Genomic DNA, 11,824 nt, shown 5'->3' with positions numbered 1-11,824 from the left:
AGAAATGGGTTGTTCATTGGTTTAGTGTTCTGTTGTCATTTTACTGGGATGTTTTTTACATTTGCCTTTGGTTTTGTTTGGTGCTATTCCTCTTCTCTGTGAAGAGAACATCTTTTGTTTTTTTTTTTTTAAAGATTTTATTATTATTGGAAAGCTGGAATATACAGAGAGGAGGAGAGACAGAGAGGAAGAGCTTCCATCCGATGTTTCACTCCCCAAGTGAGCCGCAACGGGCTGATGCGCGCCAATCCAAAGCCGAGAACCTGGAACCTCTTCCAGGTCTCCCACGCGGGTGCAGTGTCCCAAAGCTTTGGGCCGTCCTCGACTGCTTTCCCAGGCCACAAGCAGGGAGCTGGATGGGAAGTGGAGCTGCCGGGATTAGTACCAGCGCCCATATGAGATCCCGGGGCTTTCAAGGCGAGGACTTTAGCCGCTAGGCCACGCCGCCGGGCCCGAAGAGAACATCTTGAAGTATCCTTTGTAGGGCAGGTTTGGAAGAGGCAAATTCTTTTAACTTTTCTTGACTGTGGAAGAATTTTATTTCATTTTCAAAGACAAAAGAAAGCTTTGCTGGATATGTTATCCTAGGCTGACAATTTTTTTCTTTTAGAATCTGGAATATGTCACTCCATTCTCTTCTTGCCTGTAGAATTTCCTGTGAGAGATCTCCTGTGAGTTTAATTGGCATTCCTTTATATGTCAATTGATTTTTTTCAGGTGCACATTTAAGGATCTTTTCCTTATGTTCAATTGAAGAGAGCTTGATGATCATATGTCGTGGTGAAGATCGCTTTTGATCAGGCCTGTTGGGAGTTCTGTGCCCTTCCTGGATCTTGTTTCCCAATTCTTTCTCTAGATTAGGGAAATTTTCCTTTATTATTTCATTAAATATATTTGTAAAACCAATTTCTCTTTCTGCACCTTCTGGGACTCCCATAACTCTTATATTTGGCCTCTTAATAGTGTCTTTCAATTCTTGAATACTTTTTTTGGCCTGATAAATGGAAGACTTTGTAACTGCCTTTCAATTTTTTTTCTTTCAACAATTGATAACATGGAGTCTTGTCCCTACGAGACTCCATTCTTAACTATTCCTAATACTCTCACCATACTAACATCACACTATAAGAACATTTTAAATTTGACACTTAAAAAAATGTTTATTTTTGGGCCCGGAGCTGTGGCCTAGTGGCTAAAGTTCTCACTTTGAACGCGCTGGGATCCCATATGGGTGCCGGTTCTAATCCTGGCAGCTCTGTTTCCCATCCAGCTCCCTGCGAGTAGCCTAGGAAAGCAGTCGAGGACGGCCCAAAGCCTTGGGACCCTGCACCCATGTGGGAGACCCGGAAGAGCTCCTAGCTCCTGGCTTCGGATAGGTGCAGCACCGGCTGTTGCAGTCACTTGGGGAGTGAATCATTGGACAGAAGCTCTTCCTCTCTGTCTCTCCTCCTCTCTGTACATCTGTATTTTCATGTCCTTGGAAGCTAAAGCAACAGAGGGACAGCTATCTTCCATCTACTACCTCATTCCAAAATGCTTGATCCAAAATTGTAACACCTCTCTCTCAAGAATCGAACTTTAACATCTCTAGAATGCTTCCCCTGACAGCAAGAGCTGGGAGTGGAGTGTGGCTGTGTTCTGTCGCTCTTTACTTTAGCATAACACTGCTTCATTTGTCTCCTGTGTTCTAGTACATTCACTTGTTGAAGTCAGGATACTGCTGCATACGGAATACACCTTTTTAAATGTCTGAATGAACATACCACAACGTTTTACCCAAAGCCTGACTTCATTTTTCCTGATAGGCTCCCGTTATGTTTCTTCCTTGATCTAGAGACTTTTTGCAGTAACCTGAAGCAGGCAGGATTGGGAAGATGCCAAACGGTGGAAGCCCAGCACAGCACTGTGGCCATCCCGAAGGATAAGGGACAGAGTAGTTCTCTGAAAGTAAGCTCAACCTGTAAATGAACACACATGTGATCCTAACTTGTCAAAGAGAGCAGAGGCACCCTCCCAGAGGGTTAGTGGCTAATGGAGGCCAGGCACAATCTAACAGCCAAACTCCTGTCCACCCCAGCCCAGGATCCCAAGTCACTCACTTAGGGCAAAGCAGACAGGAAGTTAAGTTCTCCAGGCTGCCTCAAGAAGTTTCCTTCTACCTGAGCAGGGGTGAGCGGGTTGAGTATTACCCCTGGTGGTGAAACTCCATGACCACAGGCAGGAAAGCTGCAGCATACATCGCCATTAGAGAAATGTAATGACAGTCCAGATGGCATTTTGGGGCAGTGCGATGCCTTAGCAGGCTAACACCTTCAAGTGCTGGCATCCCATATGGGTGCTGGCTCGTGTGCCGGCTGCTCCACTTCCAGTAAAATTCCCTGATTGTGGGCTGGGAAAGCAGAGAATGGTTCAAGTCCTTCGAACCCTACACAGCATGAGAGATTTGGAGGAGGCTCCTGACTTCGAGTCAGCCCAGCTCTGTCTGTTGCAGCCATTTGAGAAGTAAACCAGCGGATGGAAGATCTTTCAGTCTCCTCTCTCTGCAGAATCTATCTTTCCAACAAATACAGCTTGCATGCACGTGCGTGGAGTGTGTCGTGTTGGGAGTACCTGGGGTTGTTTCCTCAGACAGAGAAATGTAGCCCAGCCGCCAGGAGATCCCTGCGCCGCATCCTCGCTCCGCCCTCGGCCCTGCAGGCACCGCCCTAGGACTCGAATATTTAAAGAAAAAAGGTGCCCCTGGAGACGAACTTAAGGAGTGGAGAGCGTCTGATAGGGGAATCTGACACGCACGACATCACGCTGGTGTAGGTCTATATATCCGGAACTTCGAGTCCCGAAATTCCGCTGCAAGGGCCGGCTCCACTCGCTTTGTTTCTTGATGCTGTTTGTCCCTCGCACGGCGCCGTTGGGTCACCCGGGAAGGCGTGACTAGGGGCGGGAAGTGGGGACGGGCGCGGGGCCGCGGAGCGGTGGCTGCCGCTGTCATGGACGCCTGGGTCCACTTCAGTGCTCAGAGTCAAGCCCGGGAGCGACTGTGTAGGTGAGGCCTGAAGAGGAACGCGGGGAGGGCGGGCAGCGGGAGAGCCTCGGGAGACGAGAGGTCAGTTCGGGCTACGGGGGTCAGAAAGGGTCAACACCCGACTACGGGGCCTCGGACGGACAGCCACGGGCAGAGCTGAGCCGGCCGTGAGGAGATGATACTTCTCTGCTCGCAGGAAAGATGGGGAAACTGAGGCACGAGTGGGCCAGTAGGGAGGCCGCTCAGGGTCACCGGGTTCACTGAGACCCAGCAGTTTCCTCCCTGGGCGGTGGTGGAATGAAGAGTGTTCACGCCGTGGAGGATGGCGAGCTGAACTTCGTCCCCCAGGGCGCCCCGACTTTGTGTGCCCTCGCCCTGTGGTCACCCCGGGAGGTCCTCTGCTTCTGCCCTCTTTCTGGTCTTGATTCAGCCCGAGGACCTTGAGAACATTTAGTTCACCTGCCCGCCAGCTACCCTCCTCTGCCTCAGACATCTGGGGCGTGCCCTCGGTGGACAGCTGCTTCCTTCCCCGGCCCCCTGCTTGTCAAAACTCTTCTCAACTCGAAACACAACTTCCCTAACTCTTGCTAGCTCCGCGTTTTCCCCTTATGCTTTTCTTTTTCCCCAAAGGAGGAAAGAGAATGGCCTCAAACTGGGAGAAGGGCAAGTGGTTTCTTGGCTTTTGGGGAACATTCCTGAGAGGCAGGTTCAGGAGGTCCCCATGCTACCTTGCCTGTCCTTTCCTCCAGGGCTGCACAGTACGCTTGCTCCCTGCTCGGCCACGCATTGCAGAGACACGGGGCCAGTCCTGAGCTACAGAAGCAGGTTCGGCAGCTGGAGGGCCACCTGAGCCTTGGGAGGAAGCGTAAGTACCTCGGCCTTTCTTCGTATCTCCAGCCCTTCCTCCACCGCTGTGGTTCCTTCAGACCCTCCGTTTTCTTCTCTTTATTATTATTTTTTTCATTTTTGTTTTTGCTTTTGCTTTTTTATCCCTTCTGCCAGTTTTCCCACATTTGACTCTGAACATGCCCCTAAGGAAGCAATAGAAGATGGAAAAGAATGGGACGAGTTTAAGAAAACTAATCTGAGGCAAACATACATTAAAGATTAAAGTAAAAAAGAAAACAAGAATGAACCGTTTCTGCTTTTTTAAAATATTTATTGCTGTCTCTTGTTCAACTTTCACCTCTTCCCATTTGCCTTTCCACTCTCAAACCGTTGATTTTCCTCACCAATCTCCGCAAGTCCTGCGCCTGGGGAACTCCGCGGATGCTCTGGAGTCAGCCAAGAGAGCCGTGCACCTGTCAGATGTGGTCCTGAGGTTCTGCATCACTGTTAGTCACCTCAATCGTGCCCTGTACTTCGCCTGTGACAACGTGCTGTGGGCAGGAAGGTCCGGATTAGCTCCCCGTGTGGATCAGGAGAAGTGGGCTCAGCGTTCTTTCAGGTTTGACATCTTCTTATTATCCTACAAGACCTTCCTCCTGCATGGCTTACCTTTTATGAAGGAAATATCTTTTCTCAGAACTGCCCTAAAATGTGTATGTCTTCGTCACTTGGCTTCCAGTCTTGATTTTGAGCGTAAACAATCAAAGAGTAAGTAGAGGTAAATGACTTCAGCTTGGGTGGGATGAGATATTATGTTACTTTAATTTTGCTTCTGTCTGTACCACAGGTTATGCCTCCCTACTCCCCTACCTACTCGCTCATTCATACAGCTTAAAAATATTTGGTGCTTCCTATGGAAATAAAGCAAAGAGCTAATCAGATATGGTGTTTGTGCCAAAGAGAGATCTAGTCTACTGAGGGAATCAGATATTAAATCACATTTATACAGATATTAAAATGCAGAGCATTATTAAAATATATAGCAAGGGGAGCTAATAGAAACTAACAAGGGAAAAATTCTGAAACAGTAGTACTTTGGTTGACACCCAAAAGCTGCCTAGGAGATAGATAAAAAACCAACAATAGGAGCTGGCATTGTGGTACAGTGGGTTAAGCTTCTCTCTGCACTGCCAGCATCCAATATAATGCCGGATTGTGTCCTGCCTGCTCCATTTCCAATTTAGCTCCACGCTAATGCACTTGGGAAAGCAGCAAAATGGTCCAAATGCTTAGGCCCCTGCCACCCATGTGGGAGACTAGGAATAGTTTCTGACTTCAGCCTGACCCAGCCCTGGCCTGTTGAGATCATCTGGGGAGTGAAGTAGAGATGGAAAATTTCTCTATGTCTTTCTTTCTCTCTCTCTGTAGCGCTGCCTTTCAAATAAATAAATGAATAAATAAATGCACATTTTATTTAGAAAAACCAACAGTAGCAAAAAAGACTTTTCAAAATAGAGAAAATAGCATATTCTAAGGCTTCGAGCCAAGAAAAACTTCAGGGATTTAGAATAATAGGAAAAATACTAGTTTTTTGGACTATATTGAATAAAGAATGTAATTTCAAATTTGAGACAGGGACCAGAACATTCATTGACTTAGGCAATGGTAAAAAAATGTTTTCTTCTCTTTAAATCTTATCTAAAGTACACTGGGACTTTATTAAAAAGTTCTGAACAGGGGTATGACATGATTCAGATTGTGTTTAAAAGGCATCTCTTGCTACCATGAAAAAATAAGTTGAGCCCAGTACAGTAACCTAGTGGCTAAACTCACCTTGCGCACACCCGGATTTCATATGGACACCAGTTTGTGTCCTGGTGGCCCCGGTACATGTCCTGGCTGCCTCACTTCCCATCCAGCTCCCTGCTTGTGGCTTGGGAAAGCAGTTGAGGACAGCCCAAAGCCTTACTCTGCACCCATGTGGGAGATCTGAAAGAAGCTCCTGGCTCCTGGCTTCAGATCTGCTCAGCTCCAGCCATTGCAGCCACTTGAGAGTGAAGCAATTCCTCTCTGTCAGACAGAAGAAATTCCTCTCCATCTCCATCTCTCTGTAAATGTGACTTTTCAATAAAAATAAATCTCTAAAAAAATTAAAGAAGTAGTTCAGGGAGAAAAAAGATAACATGTCACCCTGTGGTAGCGGGGTATGTTAAATGTAGCTGAATTTAGGGTATATTTGGATATATTTAGGACAATTTGTTGAGTACAGCCCACCCTTGGCAGAGTATATGCAATAAAAACCACAGGTTAGGATGCTGCTTAGGAGGCTTTTGTCCTGTATCAGAGGATCTGTTTAAGACCTAGCTCTTCCATTTCCTATCCAGTTTCCCACAAATGCATTCTAGAAGACAACAGATCATGGCTCAGGTGCTTGGGTCCCTACCACACACAAAGGAGACCCAGATAGAATTCCGGGCTCCTTTTGGCCCAGCCCCGGATATTGCAAACATTTGGGAAGTAAACTGCACATGGCAAATCAATCTCTCTCACTTAGCCCTGCCTTTCAAGTTAATGAAAGTAAAACAAATGGGCCCAGCACAGTAGCCTAGCAGCTAAAGTCCTCACCTTGCATGTACCGGGATCTGATACGGTGCCATTTCTAATCCCAGAGGCCCTGCTCCTCATCGAGCTCCCTGCTTGTGGTCTGGGAAGGCAGTTGAGGACGGCCCAAAGCCTTGGGACCCTGCACCTGTGGGGGAGACCCGAAAGAAGCTGCTAGCTCCTACCTTTGGATCAGCACAGCTCTGGCCATTGCAGCCACTTGGGGAGTGAATCATTGGACAGAAGATCTTCCTCTCTGTCTCTCCTCTCTGTATATCAGGCTTTACAATAAATTAAATAAATCTTTAAAAAAAAGAAAACAAACAAAAACCACACAAATTTTGTAACTAAGAAAAAATTTTTTGGAAGATTTGCTTATTTAATTGAAAGGCAAAGTTACAGAGAGAGAAAGAGACAAATATTCCATTCACTGGTTTACTTTTCCAAAGCCTGCTGCTTAACAGCGAGGGCTGAGCCAGGCTGAAGCCAGGAGCCAGAAACTCCATCTAGCTCTCCTACATAGGTGACAGAGGCTCGAATACTTGAACTAGTCTCTGCTACCTCCCAGGTGCGTTAGCAGGAAGCTGGATCAGAAGCCAAGTAACCAAGGCTTGAACTAGGCACTGTGAAACCTAACCCACCCTGGCTTTTATGTACACTGATCAGTGTTGTGGTCTAACCCACCCAGCCCACCCCAGCCCCAGCTCTCACATGCATTTGAAAGTGCTGCAGCCTAGGACTGTACCTGCTGGTACATGCATAAGCCTGAGGGTGTGGGTTTTTTGCACTTTGCTGCAGCATCAGCTAACAGATTCTGGCACGGAGGGAAAACTCTATCAAGCTAAACTGCAGAACCACCTGGAAAGTGTAAGGTCCGGGAGTGGGAGTGGGCCCAGTAGGGAAACACTGAATACTTCCCTCTCAGGTTGCCACTCTGACTGGTGAGAATGAGAATCAGGACTGGGACAGGCATGGCTAGACAGACAGTTGTACTTGCCAGTACATGTGTGGGCTGGATAGTGGGCCTGGTTGGGTTGAACTAGGCTTCAATGCCCATTGACTGGTATGAGAGCTGAATGGGATGTGCGACAGACTGGGCCAGTCTGCTGCACATACTGGCAAGCATGGGAACTATAGCAGGGGATGGGCCTGATGGGGGTTATTGTGGGTTGCTCTGGCTAGGCTGCAGCTCCCACTGGTTTGCATGAGGGCTGAGTATGTGGTGAGCAGGATTGAGCTGGGCTGCAACACCCATTAGTCTGTGTGGGAAACAGGGCTGGATACAGAACTGACCCAGCAATTGTGACTAACAGTGTGCACAAAGGCTGATTTGGGCGACGGACTGTGCTGGACCCTGTATTGGCGTGCACACACAAGAATCAGGTCTGGGATTACCTCAGATGAAGTTTCTTTGGGAATCCCCCCAACTGAACTGCTGGACTCAAAACTCCAACCATGGAGGAAATTGCAGGTTCCATGATCTGATGATGGAAAGCATGGGCATGGCTTAGAGCAGTAGACAGCATATCCAGATGCGTATGGAGGATATGGCAGTACACTGGAGCATGCAGAGGACAGCTGGTTCCATAACAGAGGACAGAACACATTGATCAGCTGTCCCAGAAAATAGTTGGCAGTGAGTCTCCCGGGCAAATGGAGACTCTAAGGTGGACTGTATCAGTGGAGTATGGAGAAATTACATGATTGGAGTGGCAAGACTGGCAGCAATACAGAACTGTTGAACTATCAAAACCACTTGAGCAGGACCCTTGGAGCACGCCCCACATCAGGGACCCTGGGTTGGTAGGGAGGCTGGGTGTGGCTTCTGCTATGTCTCCCCTCTTCCAGATACAGGAAGGACAGAAGAGAGTGTAAAAACAATTCTTTTACCCACTTTCCTCTAGCCCTTGACCCTTCGTACACCAATAAAACATGTGCCAGGCCTGCTCCCAGCCCCAGTTCTCACGTTGGCACCCTGATGCTCATAAATTTTAACCAGAATCTTAAGATCCATTTTAAGCACATGTTAATTTTAGAAGGGTGGGAAGGCATTTTTTTCTGTAATTTTGGGAACATAATTGACAAGTACAAATTACATTTAAGATGTACAGCTCCATTTTTTAATATGCATGTTAAATGATCACAAACTAATTAAAGTATCCATCACCTAATATAGTTACCGTTTTTTTTTTTAAAGATTTATTCATTTTATTACAGCCAGATATACACAGAGGAGGAGAGAGAGAGGAAGATCTTCCGTCCGATGATTCACTCCCCAAGTGAGCCGCAACGGGCTGATGCTGCGCCGATCCGAAGCCGGGAACCTGGAACCTCTTCCGGGTCTCCCATGCGGGTGCAGGGTCCCAATGCATTGGGCCGTCCTCAACTGCTTTCCCAGGCCACAAGCAGGGAGCTGGATGGGAAGTGGAGCTGCTGGGATTAGAACCGGCGCCCATATGGGATCCCGGGGCTTTCAAGGCGAGGACCTTAGCTGCTAGGCCACTGCGCCGGGCCCCAGTTACCGTTTTTTAAACAGTAAGAAAACTTAAGATCTATGCTTTTAGCAAATTTCAAGTATATAGTACAGTATTGTTAACTATAGGTACCGTGGTTTACATTAGATGAACATCAGGTCTCCAGAATCTATCCATCTTGCAATACTGAAACTTTGTACCTTGACCAATACCTTCCTGTTTCCCCCACTGCTAAACCCCTTGCAACTATCATTCCATCTGTGGTTCTGAGTTAGACTATTTTAGATTGCACAGATAAGTGACATCACACTGTAATTGTCTATTTATGTGTGACTTATTTAATATACTGTCCTCAAAGGAGGACATTTCTTGTTTTTTTGAATTATTTGTTTTTTAAATTTATATAAAATGAGAAATGTTAGATTCGCTGACCCCCCAAGAAGGAACATATCAGCCAAGTATAGAAAAGAATATAGATGACCTTTATTCAAAGAAACTCCAGTTCCTGGGCCTTTCTCCCTTGCAGTGGAAAGACAGATGTGGAGAAGGAGCGATAAAGGTACAGAAAGGCAAGGAAAGGGTGTGCAGGGAGTTATAAGCCCCTCTTGACATGGAAGCTTCGGTCGTTATTCGGTGTTGGATATTGGCTGGCGTCCGTCATTGGTCCAGCAGTGGCTCTGTTAGGCTAGATTTCAGGGGTGTACCAGATTTCTGCTGTCCTTTCTGGGTTTCAGTCTGAGGTCAGAGTAATTTACTGGGTTCAAAGCAAACTCTGTCTTCCTCTGGTAACCGTGGCAACCATCAAGAAGATTTCACCTTTTTCACGATACAGATTTAGAAGCATAGGGGGTGCTCCCTCCCCCCCACACCTGGAGGAGGACAACTCTAATATTTCTGTTAGTGAGTGATAGCGTTCACTGCTGTTGCTCTAGTGTATAATCCCCCCCCCCTTATTTTAAGAGAAAAATCATATGTTGGGGCTGACATGATGGTTCAGTTGACCAATCCTCTGCCTTCAAGTGCGAGCAGCACATATGGGTTCATGTCCCAGCTGATCCGATTTCCATCTAGCTCCCTGCTTGTGGCCTAGGAAAACAGCAGAGGACAGCCAAAAGTCTTGGGGCACTATCTGTGTGGGAGACCCAGAAAAAGCTCCTGGCCCCTGGTTTTGGAATAGCTCAGCTCTGGCTGTTGCGGCCACTTGGGTAGTGAACCAGCAAATTAAAGATCTTTGTCTTTCCTTCTCTGCATAAACGTACCTTTCCAACAAAAATAAATCAATCTTTTAAAAAAAATTTATATAGAGCTTGGCACAGTAGCCTAGTGGCTAAAGTCCTCACCATGCATGCTCCAGGATCCCATATGGTCGCTGTTTCATATCCCGGCAGCCCCATTTCCCATCCAGCTCCCTGCTTGTGGCCTAGGAAATAAGTCAAGAACGGCCCAAAGCCTTGGGACCCTGTACCCACACGGGAGACCCAGAAGAGGTTCCTGGCTCCTGGCTTTGGATCAGCACAGCTCTGTTCGTTGCAGCCATTTTGGGGAGTGAATCAATGGATGGAAGATCTTCCTCTCTGTCTCTCCTCCTCTCTGTGTATCTGAGTTTCCAATAAAAATAATAAATAAATCTAAAAAAATTGTATACAATTGCATGTTTACTTGAGAGACACAGAAGGAGACAGTGCACCTGTCCACTGATTCAGACCCTCAAAGCCCACATCAAACACCAGTTCAAAGCCAGGAACTGAAAATTCAGGTTTCCCACTTGAATGGCAGGAACCCAGTCATTTGAGCCATCCTGCTAGGATTTGCACAAAGCTGGTGTTGGCAGCTGAAGGTGAGGTGCTGAACTAAAGTGCTCTGATGAGGGATTGGTCATGTTAATTACTAGGCCAAACATAGGCCCTTAAGGTATAATCCGTCCCTTTGTTAAAGTGGTACATTGGATATGATAAGAAAGTACAGCTGCCCTTACTGGCCCTTCTTTCTTGTGTGTTTCAGGTACTATTTGTTTTCACTCATCATGAATTTGAGCCGTGATGCTTACGAGATTCGTCTCCTTATGGAACAAGAGTCTTCAGCTTATACCCGGCGACTGAAGGGTTCTGGAGGAAGTGTTCTAGGAGGAACTGAAACTGGGGGGACCAGCAGCCCGGGGACCCTGGGAGGAAGCCTTCCCCAACTGGCTCTGAAGCTTCGGCTCCGAGTCCTGCTGCTGGCTCGGGTCCTTCGAGGTCATCCCCCACTTCTGCTGGATGTGATCAGAAATGCCTGTGATCTCTTCATTCCACTGGACAAACTAGGCCTCTGGCGCTGTGGCCCTGGGATTGTGGGACTTTGTGGCCTTGTGTCCTCCATCCTGTCTATTCTCACCCTTATCTGTCCCTGGCTACGACTCAAGCCCTAACACTCTGGTACAGGATAAGGCAGAGACCTGACTCTGGGAGGTGGAATTTTCCATCTTCCCCATATACCGGCCTTATTTTAATTCTCCTGGATTGGGGCTAAAATCCATTGATTTTGGAGGTGGGGGAGGAGCTTTGGAAAAGCTGAGATAAGGAAAGGTAACTTGTGAAGTGGGTAAGATGATCCTAATACCCAGGTATGCCTGAGCTTGTGTGCTGGTTCTTTTTCATTGCCTGTGTCTCTCTTCAATTTTTACTTTGTTTCTCAAGTCTGTTTAAGGTTCTGCCACTGTACATCTCTTTTTACCTTTTTAATCTCCTGTCCAGGAATTTTATCAGATAGACAAGGTGTAAGACGTGGTCTGTAAGATTCTAATTACCTTCTTTTTTCTCACAGAGGTAGCTGGTGGCAGAGTCTTTGGACTGTAAATCATAATTTTGAGACTTTGTGTCGTGGTGAGCTCTCGCTTGCTAGCTTTGTACAATAGGCTATT

At 47.0% G+C, this 11,824-nt stretch overlaps 1 protein-coding gene across 2 annotated transcripts; it reads left to right on the top strand.

Annotated features, from left to right (window-relative positions):
- The first annotated feature begins 2,802 nt into the window (after positions 1-2,802).
- On the top strand, positions 2,803-11,428 carry PEX11B (peroxisomal biogenesis factor 11 beta). 2 transcript variants are annotated; one of them, XM_004581831.3, is made up of 4 exons: positions 2,803-3,043; positions 3,772-3,887; positions 4,268-4,469; positions 10,927-11,428. In XM_004581831.3, the coding sequence occupies exons 1-4, from the start codon at positions 2,988-2,990 to the stop codon at positions 11,330-11,332; spliced, it is 780 nt and encodes a 259-aa protein (XP_004581888.2). In that variant the 5' UTR covers positions 2,803-2,987; the 3' UTR covers positions 11,333-11,428. The 2 variants fall into 2 exon arrangements, with proteins under 2 accessions (XP_004581888.2, XP_004581889.2); XM_004581832.3 differs by lacking the exon at positions 2,803-3,043 and adding an exon at positions 3,141-3,237.
- The last annotated feature ends 396 nt before the right edge of the window (positions 11,429-11,824 follow it).

The sequence above is a fragment of the Ochotona princeps genome, chromosome 2 (assembly GCF_030435755.1).
Source record: "Ochotona princeps isolate mOchPri1 chromosome 2, mOchPri1.hap1, whole genome shotgun sequence".
NCBI lineage: Eukaryota > Metazoa > Chordata > Mammalia > Lagomorpha > Ochotonidae > Ochotona > Ochotona princeps.
The sequence above is the reverse complement of the archived record's forward strand: the minus strand, read 5'-3'. Positions and strand labels throughout refer to the sequence as shown.

Coding starts and splice junctions, on each gene's coding strand:
- PEX11B (XM_004581831.3), top strand. CDS start 2,988: ATGGACGCCTGGGTCCACTTCAGTGCTCAGAGTCAAGCCCGGGAGCGA. Junction 3,044..3,771: donor GCCCGGGAGCGACTGTGTAG/GTGAGGCCTGAA, acceptor CCTTTCCTCCAG/GGCTGCACAGTACGCTTGCT. Junction 4,470..10,926: donor TGGGCTCAGCGTTCTTTCAG/GTTTGACATCTT, acceptor TGTGTGTTTCAG/GTACTATTTGTTTTCACTCA.